The sequence below is a fragment of the Chelonus insularis genome, unplaced genomic scaffold (assembly GCF_013357705.1).
Source record: "Chelonus insularis isolate UGA/USDA-ARS -01 unplaced genomic scaffold, ASM1335770v1 contig_317_pilon, whole genome shotgun sequence".
Taxonomy (NCBI): Eukaryota; Metazoa; Arthropoda; class Insecta; order Hymenoptera; family Braconidae; genus Chelonus; species Chelonus insularis.
In genome coordinates this window covers 11,880-30,975 of record NW_023276487.1, presented here as the reverse complement: position 1 = coordinate 30,975, position 19,096 = coordinate 11,880, and the positions used below count along the sequence as shown (strand labels likewise).

General features: G+C 35.0%; 1 protein-coding gene across 5 annotated transcripts in view; it reads left to right on the top strand.

Annotated features, from left to right (window-relative positions):
- Nucleotides 1-16,635, top strand: part of LOC118065608 (Ecdysone-induced protein 75B) — an 84,638-nt gene extending 68,003 nt beyond the window's left edge. For 3 of the 5 annotated variants that reach the window (XM_035081011.1, XM_035081012.1, XM_035081013.1), the window contains exons 2-5: nucleotides 2,987-3,075; nucleotides 8,940-9,084; nucleotides 11,897-12,138; nucleotides 12,508-16,635. In XM_035081011.1, the coding sequence (XP_034936902.1) occupies nucleotides 2,987-3,075; nucleotides 8,940-9,084; nucleotides 11,897-12,138; nucleotides 12,508-14,421 (2,390 nt within the window). In that variant the 3' untranslated portion in view covers nucleotides 14,422-16,635. Of the gene's footprint in view, nucleotides 1-1,874; nucleotides 2,626-2,986; nucleotides 3,076-8,939; nucleotides 9,085-11,020; nucleotides 11,496-11,896; nucleotides 12,139-12,507 lie in introns of those variants that run through there. The other 2 variants (XM_035081010.1, XM_035081014.1) reach the window with 2 other exon arrangements.
- The last annotated feature ends 2,461 nt before the right edge of the window (nucleotides 16,636-19,096 follow it).

Below are 19,096 nucleotides of genomic sequence, written 5' to 3'. Positions count from 1 at the left end.
GAATATCCGAATTCAAGGTAAACATCACGTACTACAAACATTTACTTCAACAACCTACACTGACAATAATCATAAAATCATGAAAATAAATAATGGTCTGATAATAATATTAACTCAAACTATTAGTCTACAGTTTATGTACACATGTATAGACGACAAGGACTTTGACAAAAAGTTTTAAATGACAGTTCATAAAACAATTTTCTTCAAGTTTAGTTAGAGAAGAATTATCAATGTGAAGACGGGTTAAAACTCTACTTGTGAACCCTAGAATAAAATTAAGATTCAATACAAAAGATATTTTATTATTTTACGATTATTTTGGCAATAAAAGGCTTAAAAATACTTGAAAACGTTGGCCTTGGTAATTGGGGAGAATTAAAAAAATGTTCAGGCTGGGTCACACTTTGAAGGAAAGGGGTTGTGTTAAAAAAGGATTTGAAAGAATTTCCCCACCGCAACATGTTGAAGCTTAAGACCAGGTCCTGAAAGAAATGCAGGTATTTTTTAAATGAAAAAAAAATAAAACAATATTGTATAGTTTGTGTAAAATATTGAATTTCAATTCGACAGAAAGAGAAGGAAAAACAACTGCTCTAATTTTATTTTATTATGTATCAAATAACTGCTTAATCAATTTTTCACTAATAAAAATTTTAATGAATGAATTAGTACTAATATAATGAAAGTGTCTGTAACCAAGCGGAAGAAATTGAATGCTCAATGTTTCCCGTGAAGTATTAAGACAGTTCAGTGTCCCATTCAAGGACCTTCCCTCCTGATACCAATCGTGGCGACGATATCATCGGCCTATGACACCTAGCGATCCTTCGCCGTTATAGGAAGCCAACGTCCGGTCGTACGTGGTTGAATTGCAAAGGAAGGACATAGATGTTATATGTATCACTAGAAATAAAAGAATCAAATAAAAAATATGAATAAAAAAAACTAACGAGAAAAATGAAGACTGTTGTGGGCTGACATAAGCAGGTGTTTGATTGCGAATTATATACACCAACTCATTCTACTCCGACTATATGTAGATTGTGTATACTTGGAAGTATATAAAATGACAATTCTTCAGAAAGAATATAGCAGACCTGGTCAGGGATTATTTTTATTATTAAAAAGGCGTATATGCAATGGATATAATTAAAGAATCAGCATTTTTATAAAATGCAAAATTAGTTAAATTTAATATATAAAATAAAGAAAGAGAAGTTTCTAGATGTGAGTGTTTAATAAAATTTATGGTTCTAAAGAATAAATAATTGAAAATAATGGGCTGATAATGAAGAATTAAAATAAATCTTTCACTTTTCTTGAAACAATTAATAAGCGATTAATGTTAATGTAGTTAACTCAATTACAACGCAGTAGTTAGTAGAGATGCGTGGGACACGCACGAAGAACGAGTGAAAGGATCACGATGTCATGTATATATCCACGCGCGAGAAAATAAAGGCTCAAGATGTTCAATAAAAGAAAGAGATCGAATAAGCGAGTGGTCGTTTAGCGATATTGAAGCAAGTATGTTAGAGAGAGTAAGCACGAAAAAATAAGTGAACAAAGCGTGCAAGAAAGAAAAAAGAAGAAGCGAGAGAGCGCACTGGCCTTGGCCGCTGCTGTAGAGTAATTCAGTCAAGGTTTCGGCCGATGAACTTGATCGTTGTAGGAAGGAGGGCCTGTCGTAGTGGGGATGGCTTGCTACCAATAAAAACCAACTGTGAGCTCAGAATGAAAATTTTCATTGGTCGAAAGCTCCTCGACAGTGTTGTATCGGGCCCCGCGCTTGTCAGTGACCTCCAGCATTGAAAATACGATGAACTCTGTGGCTCTTGAAGCGGGCTATGTCCCTCTACTTATATACTATACTAGTAGTTGAGGCGTAGACACAGACCAAGTGTAGTACCAGACTGAGCGCACTACCAGGTTTGCTTACCCTCCCCACCACAAAGACGATCTCGAGCGTGAGTAAGGGTGCACAGACCAGGTAACCAACACTCGCCGGCATCAAACTCCAGTCAGACCAACGCGAACCTCCCTCGAGCGAAGATACTTTCACTCTCGCTCTTGGACTTTACAACGCGATTTATAATAACACTTTGATTTCAAATCCTCATATTACTCCCAAATACTCTGTCGAGTATTAAGTGATGATTTATTGTTGGATATAAATCTTGATACTTGGTGTGTATAAATATATTAGTGCTGTGAAAGGTGAACTATTTACGATAATACAATCGTAATGTGTGCTGACGATTAGTGTATAGTGTTGTGTTGATTGCTTCAACACAAAATTACCTTTTTTTTTGTGAATGACGTTATTTATTCAAAATTTCATGATTCCTAAACTGCTTGCTGACCAACGAGTCGAGAGTTCGATCGATCACTCGTTTCAACCTTGGTCATACGAGAAGATGATTTTATCACCAGACAGTAGTATCCAGCAGGGAAGCTTGGCACCAGAATCACCGATATCTAGTGCATCAACACACTCACGACCATCTAGTGTTGTAATGTCAAGTCCTTATCACGTTGCCCAAGTCCCGCATGTCGTTCCAAACATGCCGACTATGGATTCAACTGTTTCATCTGCAAGACCTGAACCTGAATTAAATATAGGTACAGTCGTCAATTATCATATTGATTCATCAATTGCAATGTCAGTATTTATCATGATAATAAAATTCGCTATTATTTATCGAGTATGAGTTTTATTTAACGAAGAGAAATAAATAAATTCGCTACTGTTTAAAGCGTGAAGTAAAGTTGATCAAACAGCGTGACAGAATCTGAGTGAAAGCAGAAAGTTGTAATATAACGATGCTGTAATTCTCTGCTCATAGAGAAAGTGCTTTCTTTCTCTGTCATTCCTTTCTCTTAAGCCGTTCAGTGGCCGCAGATACACGTGTAGTGGGGAAATAATACACAAATATTACCTATAAACATTGTTTAATTATTTTTGTCTTTTTTTTTGTTGTAGAATTTGATGGGACGACAGTTTTATGTCGAGTTTGTGGTGATAAAGCATCTGGATTCCACTATGGTGTTCATTCTTGTGAGGGATGCAAGGTAAGGATAAAAATAGTATTAACAAAAATAAGAAGAAATTACAGTCGGGCATTGACTTGAAGATATAATTGAACAACCTATTTGGCTCTCGAAACCAAACAGTCATATTTTTTTTTCTCGCGAAAGTGCACAACCGGCTTATATCTAACTCGTCCTGGTGAAAGCATTCGATTTGTACACTCTTTTTTACAATTGTCTCGTTTGCAACAGTGACTGGACCAGTTTCTCGATAGCGAAAGGAGGTTGTTCTTATAAGTAGTATTTTCTTTTGAATATTAAAACCATTGATTTTGCATTAATGTTTTCTCGTAAAGGGATTATTCAAGCAAATAAATTCACTACTTTCTCTCTCTTTTTTTTTCAAACACTCAATGCTATATTTAAACTTGTTTAATCAATTTCTCCAAGTATTTATAATTGAAAAAGACTAAATAATAATTATAAAAAAAATGCATAATCAATGACATTAAAAAGCAATATAAATGAGAGAATAAATGAATGTATAAGAATGTCAGACACTCGAGGTTAATAAAAATAAAGTTGTCGACCTGCACAAGAACCTTGTCAGTGTGTTTCTAAATGACCAAGGTCTTTAGAGCATCATTAATGTATAAATATACGCGCTTAAAAGTCTTAAGAATCCGGTAGTGACCCTAAAAAAAAATTTCACGTAAGATCCCAAATTTAAAACCTTGAAATAAACTATTTTGACATTTGAATTAAGCTCTAGTTCCGGTACAAAAAATCATTACTATTGAAATTTTATTCATGCAAGAGGGTAAAATCGTTCTTGGGGACAATAAAAAGTTGTCCACGAAACCAGAGACGTCCGCGTGACCCATCTATAAGACTGATGGCCTCGATGGCCAACCTCCAAAGAGACAGGAAATTTGCGGTGGCCCAGAGACTCAGTGAGAGTACACGAATGCTAGGAAAACGTGGCCTCGAATCACAATAGAACTCCATGAGTCCTATTAACTCATGAGGGTTGCGCAAAAGAAGCGGAAAATGTAGCAAAATTTTTTTTTTCCTTTCTGCATAGTTTCTTTTTTACTCGTAGTCTCTTTTTTTTCTAGTGAATAGGATTTTGAGAAGGGTCTTCAGGTATATTTCGTTCTTCTTTAAACATAGATCATCTCACTGATTTTCCTAGTTGGATGGATTTCTCGTTTTCTCATGCACCAAATTTACATGAATTTTTTACACACATTATCATCAGTTCAATTATTTTATCAATCTAAATATATTTAAAAGGAAATTCAATGTCATTATTTCGTGTGAATCTCTTTATTATCGACAATAAATCATTTTTCATCTATTCGTATTTCTTTTCTTTGCTTTAATAATTAATGTTGCGATTACTTTTGCTCAGTTCGTAATTATGAGAGATCTCGAAGGCCGTAGTGTCAACGTCCTCGTGGTCTTGGCGAAGACAAGAAATGGAGGGAGAAATGAAGAGAAAGACAAGAACTGATGATATTCTCCCACTCTTTCTACAATATTTCCCCTTCTTTCAACGGTCTCTTGATACATTGACCAGTCCACCTGAGTATTGTACACATCAGATTGACATCTGGAGATACATAGCGACAGTCTTATGTTTATCTGGTGTTTCAAATGTTTTTCTAAAAAAATCAATTCTCATTTTTAAAATTTAAAGAAAAAAAAATAACATTTGAATTGATAATTATTTTTCTATTTTTTTTATTTATGAATATGCTGTGAACTTTTATGCTAAAATATCAACCAAAAGATGTTCACTTTTCAACAAAACGTTCTATTGTCTGGTGACCTCCTTGACCAGAAAAATGATCGAAGAAATTGAAAAGTCTTTTCACAGCAGGAAATAGTGATGGAACCGGGAGAGGTAGGAACATGGAAAGAAAAGGGATCCCGCGAAATGATTTCACCGGCCACAAAAAGAAAAACGAGATCCTTAGATATCGGAATCCTAACTCAGGTAAAGCAGGTATAGATTTTGTCTATGAAAAGGAAAAGAAAAAGCACATTTTTGGGGTCGAAATTAAACGTTTGAAACACCAGATGACATTTTTGTTTTATTTACTGAGGGGTTTGGTTAATGTGACGGTTTAAATTGATGGCCAAGTAGGTAGAAAAAATGTTGTTGCATTCATATTGACTAGGTCAGTAACTTATGGCCGGCGCCCGTAAGCTTAAGTCTCAAGTGACCTAGCCGCTAGCGGTGTTGAAGTCGCTTTATGGTGCGAAGAGCTGGAAGACGCAACCAAGCAGCCGTGGAAAGGGAAGAGAACGCGGAAGAGTATTGGGTATACATCTTTGAGACTAGGTCGCTCGGTCGTACTACTGTTGGACTAGAGTATATTTCGATCATCATTCGCGTGTAAATTTATTTTTTTCCAACATTAAATATCCATCATCAAGGAGAATGTATTTTTTCAAGATCTCCAAGCTTTTCTATGCTTTTTTTCAAGTCTCTTAGTCTCTGTAATAAATAAAATAAATAATAAATTGAAAGTCAATTTGACTTTATCTATAACTTAATAAAGAGTTTTAAAATAACGAATAAATAATAAAACATTGAATTTTGGTGTAATTTCGTATTTGATTTAAAAGTAAATTTATTAAAAGATATTATCCAAATATAGTTTGAGTGTAGAATAAGATCGATATTATAAAACAGGGATGTCTATATAAATATACAATTGTGCTTGAAAGGCAGACTTTTTCCGGAGGGTTGAAATCAGGCAAGAGGGTGCATTAACCCTCCGGTCGTCGACCTCACGAACTGGATACGTCACCCCTCTTCTATACCAACTCCCTTCAACGTTCCCACTAGTGTACGCCATCACTTTTGATGTCGTAACAAGTCGTGATCTCATTTTCATTTGATTGCGCACGCGGGTATTTTGGTGCAGCAGGGGTCACTAACCCCTCATACAATCAGGTCATCTATTTATTATTAAAATTATTATCATCGTCATCATCATTTTGTTCAATAGATGGATATTTCATTTAAGGACTTCTTTCATCAAAGTACCCTATCAGATAGCACCATGATGCATTGCTGAATAATTTTGGATTTATTAACAGTATGTCAGAGTAATTAAAAAATCAACTTCACTCAAGATCTATACTTAGCCAGGTATTTATATGAGGTGTGCAGGAGGAAAGTGGAGATTCACAAAGAATTTGCATAGCTCAGACCGCTCCAAATAAAGCAATCAGGATAGAGAGAAGTAATAGCGAATTGGAAGAGATCTGGGTACGAAATTCTTGTGGGCCGGAGTGCGCGGTTAATGCCCTCAAGGCGCAGAAGTACAGCGATGCACATTTATTTGCGCATGCGCATGTCTTACGTACGTCACCGTTACTCTGTTTCGCGGGTTCTCCACCTCCCGCTCCTCCGCCCTTCAACTCGCTCATTCCCCTCTCGATGCCATTCCCTCCTGTTCTGCAACCCCTTCCACATGGCCCCAGTGGCGGTCGCACGCGGCTCCGGTCATTGGCCTCAACGGCTCCTCTAAGCGAATCCCATACTCTGTGCAATCTTTTCTGTCTTGTCATAACCAATCTTTACCTCTGCTGTACACTTCTCATCTTCTACTTGTTTCCACTCACTCTGATATCTTTCTTCTTGTCCATATCTATTTAGTGATTCCAGAAAGATTTACTAAAACAAAATAGATAAAACAACAACAAAACTCTCTTGTAAGTGAATAGTTTTCTACTCGGCATTTGATGCCATTTACTTTCCAGTATTTTTCCTTCAAGTTTTACCAACTTATCGTCACGTAATCATTGAATGATTGATATGTTGAAATATTTCTATTGAGTCAACTGAATGAATAGCAATCAAGTATTTTCAAATTTTTCAAAAGACTAGATTGTTGATTGAATGTATTGATAAATATAACTTCCGGACTTCCTAATAAAACGACAGTCCTCGCATAAAAATGAAGAGAAAGAAAAAAAAACACTTGCACGAATGAAAACTGTACAGAGGTCTATGACTTGAAATACACTATGAAGGTGTTCACTCCCTGACCTGCTTACGAAATGCAACGAGAAATCGATGCACCACCCTCTCCACAACTTGATTTATCTGGGGGTTGCTGCCCTCGTCCGGGCATTTGATACGTGGCTTAACGAACGTTTACCTATTGTTTTATTATTCGAACATTAAATGTAATCCAAGATGTCATTAATCTATTTCTCTTATCAACCAATTGATCCACTAATAAACAATGAGTAATGAAGCAAATGGAATAAGTATAATCACCTGTTTTTAAATGATCCCAACATATGTGGAAGTGAATTCTGGAATAGTCTTGGAAATTCTAGTCAGTAAAGACTCCAAAGACGATGGCCAATCGGGAGCGGTCGGCGCCGTTGCAGTTCCAACGGTACTTCGCTCTCGCTCGTTGCACCAAGTTGAGGTAGGCGAGGTCGCGCGTCTGACGTCATGCTAGGAGAATCATTCGCTACTTTTACGTGCCTCGACAACGACAGCGATGACACACTACAAGTCAGGAGATTCAATATATATATACATGTGCGCACACATTTATATTTACCATCACGTCCGAAGCTTCTGTCGCGAATACGTTACATAATTTCCCCAACTTCATTCCCTCTTGCCTTGTTGCACTACTTCACTACTCACGAGTTCGTTGACCGATAGAGTCTCATACTTCCCTTCCCAGGGTTTATTCGGCCCTCCCGTCACTACAGGCATCCGGAAAATTACTAACCATTTTGACTCTCTTTTTATTGTATGTTATTTTAAATAAAATAAATAAATAAATAAATTTCGACAGAGTAGAAAAATAATAAAGTTGATGAAATTGATAGATGTCTTCTCAAAATAGTTGATGGATGAAAAATTATTTAGGTTAAATTTATTATCAAGTCTCAAAAAGAAAAAAAAAGAAATAACAATTAAAAAGACTTAAAGCATGACGGAAGATGAAAAAAAGTCACATATGTTAACATGTATTATAAATATGCGGGGATGCATGTCTGTTTATAGTTGTAACCGTGATATATTCGTGGGTGGGTTGACCGAACGATCTCGAAGCTTGAAGTGTGAGACACTACAAGAAGAGTGGTCGATGGGTTTTGAGGCGAGTAGGGGAGTGTAAAGTTTTGTGATGATGAAGAGAGAAAAAGAGAGAGATAGAGAGGGAAGAAAACCCGTTAGTAGAGCGGCGCTCATTCGCGAGGCGATGGTGAGAGCGAGATCGTGCTACGGGGGGGTTGTAAGCGCACGAGCGAGACCTAAACGCGCAGGGGACTCTCACTTTCACGCGGTGAACTGCGGGTGAACGTCCGGGAATTGGGTCAGAGGGCCCCCACCCTGCTCGGTGCCAGCGGCAATGTGCCGAGGTTCTATGCTCTCTGTACTAGAGACACCAGTCGACACTCAAACTTCGATACAAACGGTCGTTACTTCTTACTCATTCTATTATTACTAAACTCACACTCTTCATTATTATAATTATCTCATTTAATCAACATTGTTTATTGCTTTATCCATGTTTGGTGATCAATCAGTGGTAGGCGGTTAATTAATATTGATCAAGTGTTGTGTCGTGAAACAGTTTTTGGTGATAACACAAAGAGTCTGATAAAACAAATATATATATTCAAAAATAACTGATAACGCAAAACTCGAGAAATTAGGCATACTTGTGCTGGGTTGATGACTTTATTATCGAAAAATTTTTTAGTCTTTTTTTTTGTTTATTTTATTTTGACCAATTTCCATGGGTTGCTTGTGTGAATGTGATCATTCAGCTCCTAGAGCGAGTAGCGCTTGTTTATCGGAATCATCATCCGATAGTGATAGTCAAACTGATGAAGGATTTGCTGGTGATTCACAGGGATTTTTCCGAAGGAGTATTCAACAAAAAATTCAATATCGCCCGTGCACCAAGAATCAACAGTGCAGTATTCTCAGAATCAACAGGAATCGCTGTCAATATTGTCGCTTGAAGAAATGTATTGCAGTCGGCATGAGTCGAGATGGTAAGTTTCATCATAATATTATTATTTTATTTCTATTATAATTCAATTAAACTGACAATAATCAACAAATCAACGAATGAATCATAAATAGAAAGTATGTAAATGAGTATTAACTAAACGATAAATTGTAATTTTATATAAATATGATACAGGCGATAGTTTGACAACGGATTTTATTTTGTAAAGAAATAATGTAGGTCGCATATGTTGAGACATAAAAGGGCTATTACTTCACCCAATGATGATATTACGGATACTCTAGAAATTTGGGTTGTCAGGCCATTGACCATTTACGCAATACATATTTCTCTGCGACCACGACTGTCGCAATAGGCGAAAGTGGCTACACGAGAAAGTGTATTTGTTGTAATTTTCTTATAATGTGGTATTTTTAATGATTATTGCATCAATGACCTAATAAATATATTATTTAATGCATCACGATAATCATTGACGAAAATTCGTACTGCCCGGGAATGACCTCAAGTAGATTCTGTAGCTCCGTGAGTTCAATGACCTCTCTACCAATACATACACACAAACTGTGTACACTTATATATACTTTAGTTTTATCAATAATCTACTAAATTATTTATCTATTTATCTAAACTGTTTATTAACATGAAATAAAAATTTTAATTACTATAAATACATTATTTATAATTGAAAAAAATAAGTAACATTATTTTAAATGATAAAGAAGAAAGTCGAACAATATTTAAAAATAAACTATGAATGAGAATAATTTATTATCATAAATATGTGATAATCATTAACAATTGATTTCATGTCATATATAGAACTTAGTAAATGAATAGCGGGGTTAATAGACGACCGATGTCAAAGTTGCATATAGTAGCATTAATAGAAAGAGTACCGCTACGCCAACGCTACGTTTCCCCTTCTTTCCTCCATGAATTGCCCTCTCTCTGATATTTTATATCCCCACCATAGAAACACTCAACATCTTCAACCTAGCAATGCAAGCAGTGCAATGCTATACAATACAATTTTAATCCCACTCTTATACATGAGAAGAGTGTGCGCTGTCGCGTGGCGCTACGAAACGGGCGGAGACCTCGCGAACTTTGCGTTTCAATTGCTTTCTCCCCACCACTATGACATACTCTAGATTTTACGCGTGTACTTTTACCCCACTCATACACTTTTTAGTGTTTAAAATTACCTGAAGAACCATGTGCGCTTTTTAATATTTCATTTAAATTAATACATGACGATGAAGCTTCAATTAGATAGACAGATAGATAGGAAGATTTATTGCTTAGACAGTTAAACAAAAATTATATTAAACAGCACAATAATTACAAATACAGGGTAAAAATTACAGAGAGAAAAAGAAATAATATCACAGAAGAATACAACAAATCATATCTTTTTCTGTTTCACATTTTATCATCGAAACATTATATTAACAATATTTTCAAAACGGCATCAGACAAAAAATATTTACATCGCTAATTATAATAACAATTGATAAATAAAAAGTAATAATAACAATAAAAGTTTAAATAATATATTTTGTTGAGCAGATTGTAAAAATAAATAATTAATATTAAGGGGAGAATACAATTGGAGCAGTGAATAATAGTATGAATAAAAAATAGAAATAGTAGATTTGGGGTTGAAGCAAGGTCATACAGGGGTAAGTTACCCTCTGGACATAATAAGGACGATATCTGCGTAGCAGAGGTTGTGGTATACACGCGCGCGCACCAGCTTTAATTTTCGTTCATTGCTTCATAATAAGAGCCGTATGTGTATATAGGTCGGTGGTACGCCTCATGCGGCTGCCGTTGAAACCAAGTTCAAGGCCAAAAGGCTTGGTAAAGGCCACAATCAAGTTGTAAGAGTGGGGAACGTATGGTTAAATAAGTGGGGGCGGGTTGAGGAGAGGGAAATTGTTGAACGCAAGTCGCGGAACGTCACTCAGTCGGCGGTGATGCTGTCTCGCGTTAACACGCGTTGTCTCGTCCCGTGTCGTCAAGTTAAGTGCGATAGTCTGTGCCATTTCTCGACTATTATTTGGAGTAACTCTAAGTAAACGAGTTAGCCAATATATTACTTGTCATTCTCACAACCTGTATTATATGGAATTAATCTATGTAAAAACGATTAGTGATTTATGAATGATCGATGGATTTATTACTTAGGATGAACTTAGTGAAGTGTATTTCGATTTATAATTGTGAATAATAACGTGTCAATAAAAGTATTACTTATCAAGAAATAAATTGAATATTTAACCAAATAAATATAAATTGTCATGGGAGCTGACGGTTCACCGATTCTTAAAGAGCTCCTATCAGCTCCTCCTGACGAAGTTACAGTCAATTACCGCTACATATGTTACACACGTTATTCACGTTACTTGTGTTATTCAGATGATAAATGTGAGTATTATTGTGATCAGAAATAAAGTTCATTTATACACTTTCTATTTACTGATTGTCAAATACTTTCATCGGTTGACGAGAAAGTTCCGCTCTCGCTTTCCCTTGGACTTGTTTAATTCCTGATCAAATGACTTATCGATACGTAGATGTCGTTCATCGATGAATGCTGACCTTGCTCGATAGTAGAAACCGTTGGACGCGTTTTTTTACAATTAGCTTTAAGCACTGTCACGCGATAACCGATGGCCATTGGTGAAGGCCAACCTCTTATTCCCCGCCTCAGTTCGACGCGCATGATTCATTCATTGATTGCATTAATTATTCATCAAGTGCATTGTCAGTATTATTTTTTCAAGTATTAATAAATTAAAAATATATGTTTTTTTTTTCTTTTTCAGCCGTTCGATTCGGTCGAGTACCAAAACGTGAAAAGGCAAGAATTCTCGCGGCAATGCAACAAAGCTCAAATACTCGTTCTCACGAGAAAGCAGTAGTAGCTGAATTGGAGGATGAGCAACGTCTTTTAGCTACTGTTGTACGTGCTCATCTAGATACATGTGACTTTACTAGAGACAAAATTGCTCCAGTACTCGCGAGGGCGCGAGAAACGCCTAACTACAGAGCATGTCCACCAAATTTGGTTAGTATTTTATTTTTTTTATTTTTTTTATTTCATCAGTTAGGATTTTTTTTGTTACGTTCCATTACGACATTAAACAACGAAAAGTCACATAAATACTTTGGAATCTACTCCAAAAGTTAGTCACATCATCAGTTAAAGCCTTGAAAAATGTGAAAACTGAATTAACGCGGAAATGGACCAGGCGTCCTCGAGACTTATTCGAGACGGAAGTAACTTGATGTATAAACATTGAAAGTACTGTTAATTCGAGGACGCCTGGTAAATGTTCTTCAAACATATATATTTAAAGTCATTTTGATCATTCAAAGTTTAAGTGTATAAAAATATTTCATTTATTTAATGAATATTATTTTTCTTTTGTTACAGGCATGCCCATTAAATCCTTATCCACATCCATTGACTGATCATCAAGAATTTCTAGAAGATTTTACCCAAAGATTCTCACCAGCGATACGTGGAGTCGTAGAGTTTGCTAGACGCATTCCTGGTTTTAACTTACTCGCTCAAGATGATCAAGTCACTCTCTTAAAAACGGGTGTTTTTGAAATTCTTCTAGTACGACTAGCGTGTATGTTCGATGCCCAAACTAATAGTATGATTTGTCATGATGGCCAAGTGCTCAAAAAGGATTCCATTCACAATAGTAACGCACGATTTCTCATGGATTCCATGTTTGATTTTGCCGAAAGAGTTAATTCTCTTCGATTATCAGATGCAGAACTTGGTCTTTTCTGTGCAGTAGTTGTGATTGCTGCTGATAGACCAGGTCTTCGTAATGTAGATCTCGTTGAGCGAATGCACAATAAATTACGCAATGCCCTCCAAACAGTGCTTGCTCAAAATCATCCTCAACATCCGGACATTCTTCGTGAATTGCTCAAAAAAATTCCCGATCTCAGGACATTGAATACATTGCATTCAGAGAAGCTTGTGGCTTTTAAAATGACTGAGCAACAACAACAACTTCAAGCTTTACAACAGTGGCCAATGGAAGAAGAACCTGCAGCATCATGGGGATCAGCATCTGATGTAACTCTTGATGAAGCAGTAAAAAGTCCATTGGGAAGTGTATCGAGTACTGAAAGTACTTGCAGTGGTGAAGTGGCTGCATTAACCGAGTATCATCATCCGGCACCAACAAGTGGTCATCATGCATCTAGTGCACCTCTTCTGGCAGCCACTCTAGCAGGTGGACTTTGCCCACATCGACGTCGTGCTAATTCTGGCAGCACTAGTTCCGGTGATGATGAATTACATCGTTCTACCATGTCTAAAACACCTCAACCCCCACAATGTCCGCGATTCCGAAAATTGGATTCACCTAGTGACAGTGGAATTGAATCTGGTACTGAAAAAACCGATAAACCAGCTAGCAGTAGTGCTAGTAGTGCACCAACCTCGGTATGCTCGAGTCCACGATCTGAAGACAAAGAAGTTGAAGACATGCCAGTCTTGAAACGAGTACTTCAAGCCCCACCACTTTATGATACAAATTCATTAATGGATGAAGCTTATAAGCCACATAAAAAATTTCGTGCTCTTCGACAAAAAGACAGTGCAGAAGCTGAGCCTGTGATTGTTCAACAACATACACAATCTCAACTTCATCTTCATTTAACATCTCCACCATCAAGGAGCCCGACAACAGCTCAATCTCAATGTCCGCAGACAGCTAGTCTATTAAGTAGTACTCACTCTACTCTCGCTAAAAGTCTAATGGAAGGGCCGAGAATGACTGCTGAACAACTTAAACGCACTGATATCATCCATAATTATATTATGCGTGGTGAGGCGAGTCCGAGGTCACCGGCCGCATCTCCATCACCAGCCGAACAGTGCGCTTCGACAACGACTCTAATTGCCCGTTCACCTCAAGGGTCTCAGGGTCTTCTTCAATGTGCTACCACTGGTTTCTCAAGGTGGCCGGCTACTTCTGTGATCACTACAACTACAGGTGCAAGACAACAACAACAACAGCAACAACAACAACAACAACAACAGCAACAGCAACAGCAGTCTTCCACAAATTATCTTGCTGTGGGAAATTCACCAGCATCATCACCTAGATACCTCTCAGCTGCAGCAACAAGTAGTACGAGTCCGAGACCAACATCAAGTACTGCAGCAACATTAGTACTTTCTGGATGTCCGAGTAACATGATGGAACTCCAAGTGGATATTGCTGACAGTCAACAACCGTTAAATTTATCGAAAAAGTCACCGTCCCCATCACCAAGACCACTTGTAGGACCTTGTAAAGCACTTTCTCTTGAAGCGTAGTGCTCTCTAAATTGTTATTATCGTCCGAATGACAGTCAAAAGATGAATTAACCCACCTTTAATAAAAAAACAAACAAATCATTGATTGTAATCGAGAGTGCTATAATCTCATTACAATAAATTTTTGCAGTCTTCGGTGAATGATGCCGAAATTTCTCATTAATACAATGAGAAATAAATTAAAAAGAATAAAGTGCCAGGACGCTCTGAGCGCGTGACAAACCAAATAATTTATTATTTAAAATTAATTATAATTGATAATAATTGCGCGATAGGAGGTCAATAAAGGAGATTATTGATTAAGATACACGAGAAAACAATCGTTATTGGTCAGTGACAAGGACCTCTCGCCATTTTCCCACCTATTTAATAAAAAGTTAAATAGTGCTAAAAATCCAAGGGTTTTAATAAAATAAAACAGTGTGACTATTAATGTGAGAGGTAGCGGTTTATAGCGAATTATGCAGTTGGTATAGACACTTGTCAGTGCCGGTATTTGATTTAGAAGTACTGTGTAGACTATATCTACACACCCATCTAATTGACCTATCTACCTATCTATTTACTGTTGTTATCAGTAAATCTAGTGATTAGTATACTGAAACTGCAGATGATAATTTGACATAGAAAAAAAATTGATTCAATGTTACAAAAATGAATAATCTATTACATGTGATAATCATGAATATCGCGCATCCTGTACAGTATCCATTTCATTCATCAATCATTTACTCTACTACTATTATTATATTATTATAATTATTATTATAAAATATAAGAATTAATAAATAATAAATAATATTATTATTGTAATATCTGTAAGCTATAAAATATAATCGTAAACATTTATCATTTCGTGTGTCTGTAATCTGTAGAGACGCGCGACAGCATGATAAAGAATAAAAAGATGCGTGCGTGTGTGCGTGAGTCGGGGCTATTTAACGTAATTGGCGTAAGTGAAGTTTAACAGAAAGAAAAATAAAAAATTAATTAAAGCAAAGAAAAAAAAATTGATTAAAGATTTAAGAGTTTTGTTATGAGACTGATCGGCCCAATGAGTGGCCTCCAGTTTGCAATTACCGTACCTTTATACTGTATGTTATGTATGAATAATGATGAGTGAATGATACAAAAAAAATTAATTATTTCTCTTAAATACGTCGTGTAGATGATTTAGGAAGTTAGTTTATAGTGATACAAGACACGTAATTATTCTATTATCATGTGTCATTCTGTATGTGTGTATATGCGCTAGTATGAAACGTGATTATATGGATCGACAAGAATAAATAAACATTGTAAATATTTAAATAATATCGTAAGACGTAGTTATTAGTACACATGAGTGAAAGAATAAAAATTTTGGCGATAAAATCATTACTAAAAATAAAAAAAACATAATAAACAAATTAAAATTATCAGTTGAAAAATTTTAACAAAAAATAAGCGGCGGGCCGCCGCCGATGTGTTGTTGAGACGCCCGCCCTACCCCCCTTAAAATTACCCGCCATTTATCCCTTTAGCATTTCACAAATACTTACATATATGCAATGTGCAGCACACAATCATACAACAATTAAACAATTTGTAAAGTGATAATGTAAAACAAGATTTTTTTTTCTTTATACAATAGAGCACTTTATATTGTTTTGGATTTTCTTCATGTGCTCATGTATACTAACGTATACAAAATCATTCCCAATTATACTCATTACATTAAAACTACATTGCTGAGCACTTTTTTTCAATAATTAATTATTAATTATTCAGTCAATTCAATATTTTGTTTCTTTATTATCTTCTTTACAAATAAAACTTACAAATACATACATACGCTTGAAAAAATTTTCATTTCCTTTCTTCTTATTATTAAATGCTCTAATTTATCATCAACTGATTGATTAATTAATCATCAAATTACTGAATAATTGATTAATTGGATTGAAATAAAATAAAAAATGATTAAAATTAGCATTGATATTCGTAATACTGTTATGCATTAACTACACATAATTATTATAGTAAACGATACATAAAGTATGATATATTTCTCTATCCATTAAGACGAAAATACAAAGCAGTTGTTGTTTCTGATGAACAAAAGTACTAAGCATGAATACAAAACAGCCCCGCATATTGCCCAGTGAGCACGTCATTTTGTACGCTTGGGAGTTGTGAGGTCGTCTGAATAAACATTGTCTGGTGAATTATAAATATTTCTATATTTATTTTATACCTTTTCATTAATTCCTCATTTATACATATATACATCATATATTAATTCCTTAATGAAAAACTATTCTCTTCCGATTACCTTCAACTGTCCAATCATTTATAATCACCTGAAGGTTGATAATTACTAGATTACTCTGATAATACTCTCTTTAAATTATTATCATTAATTTATTTTTTTATTACTATTTATATATCAATATTAACATTAATAATTACATTAAATATATATTAAATACTCTTTGATGATAATCAAATATTTCAATATTTGTATGCAGAAAAAGGTTTTCTTGTTTGCTCTTCATTGTGTAATTAGATCCAAGACATTGATGACAATAGTGGTTTATTAATTTCAGTCATCTTTCATTAATTACTATTAAGATAAAAATACTTCTTTCTCCAAGTAAGTATGATCATATTTTCTTATTTGTTTATTCATTTATAATAACAAATTTTATTGATTAAATCGAATAGAAAAAATTCGATAAGTATCCAATCTCGATAAAATTATTAAAATGTAGGAATTTAGTATAAGTTATAAATATTACTTATTTTTTTACTTCAAATCAAGTTTGAGTCACTAATATAATATAGAAATTTAGGAAACTAGACACGTCATATCCGCTGATACACAATCAGAAAATAATCTTGGCTTCGTTCCTGATATAATGTAGACATCAGACTCTCGATGCTGTCATAAATTGACGCAGCTTCAAACAATTTACAAAACACAATTGGCCACATGAGTGATTCAAACTTTGAGTATATCATAACTTAATCTTGATTCACCCAACAACGAGATTAAAGTCAATTAGATTTCATTTTCAACTTGTATTAATGGTAATATACTTGTTCGTGGTGATGCGTGTGTTGTTTTTTAATACGATTCTTTCAACCTACGCCAGGTCACAGCAACGTTTGCATAGATTCATATAAAAGGTGAAGAGCACGTGTCAACTCGTGGGCGTTAGTTGCCAAGCAACCTGTTCTTTCCATTGGACATTTCAGGTGAACTTTGATCTTAGCCGAGTAAGAAATTGTACTATATTTACACATTTTTATTACTTGCATTGTAAATGAAGATTACATTAAAAATAAAAAGAGTAAATACATATACATTTTGAATTTTATATTTTTAAATTAAATATAAAAAAAAAAATATAAGCTGTGACGATGATAAAATGGATTCCACAAATTGAAACTGAGATGAAATATTTGAAAATTAATTTCTATTTCGTTTAGTAACTGCGCACAAGTACAGCTATACTCTAATTTTGAAAATAATATTTGAGAAAAATACAATTTCGTAACACTATTTTTTTATTTCATTTTCCATTAACAACTGTGATATTTTAAAAAACAAAAATCGATATCTTAATGATTGCACAAAACAACATGAGTGGACATCTCATTACATTAATAAGTTAATTAATTAATATATTAAATTTTATCACTTAATAATTAGCTGACATAATTCCATTTATTGTATTAAATTACAGCAATTTAAAAATAGAAAAAAACTCTTTTTCGTTTTATTATTTTTATGAAATTAATTAATTTGTTTTGATTCGAAAATTTTTTTCGATTTTTTTGAGAAGATGAGTCGTCATTTTTTGATTAATTTATTATCAATATTATTTTTTAAATAATCAGTCAAGTTATTAAGGTAAAGATGTAGAATAAATTAATTTTAATTATGCAGTCAACTGCTATTATTAAACACTCGTGGTATAAAATTATTGTGCGGATAAAAAAGAATGTGAAAAAAATAAAAGTAGAAAGGAATTATTCGGAGAGCTTTAGTGTATAGATTTGGGTAAAAATAGTTTTATTTTTTAGTCGTCCTTGAATGGGTTTAGGCTTGGGGATTTTTGGTGTGTATTACGAATGCATGTGTGCTCCTAAAAAGCATCCAACTGATCTTTGAAGGGGAATAGAATGAAAAGAGTTCGTCCCTGGGTATCTTAAACATTCCCAGACTGGACCAGGCCAGAGCCTTCAGGACGCCCTCGCACTCCTTTTCTTCCTTATTCTTCAGTTCCTTCTATCTTAGTTATCGTTCTTCGTCGATCTTTCAGAATTACAACTTTGAAACGCGCTTCTCTCTTCTCTTCGTCTCATCGTCGCAACTCTCTCGTTCAAGGTCCAACCGAGGTCGCAGACCGACTCCCTTATTCTTTCTCCTCTAAGAAGACTTTTCTTGCGACGCAAGGCCGATCAGCAAGTCGAGAGTAATGATAATAGTATGAATGGTAATGACGACGTTAAGACACTCTGTGGTTTGTGCTGCGTTCATGTCAACAACCTTGGATATGTACTCTTCAATGGATCAACATAGTCTAGAATCTTTTCTCTTACTGCCATGGTTTTTTCTTTATCGACATCTTCACTAACCTTCACATTAAATTACACGCCTTTTTACTTCCAACTTTGAGAGCAAAGA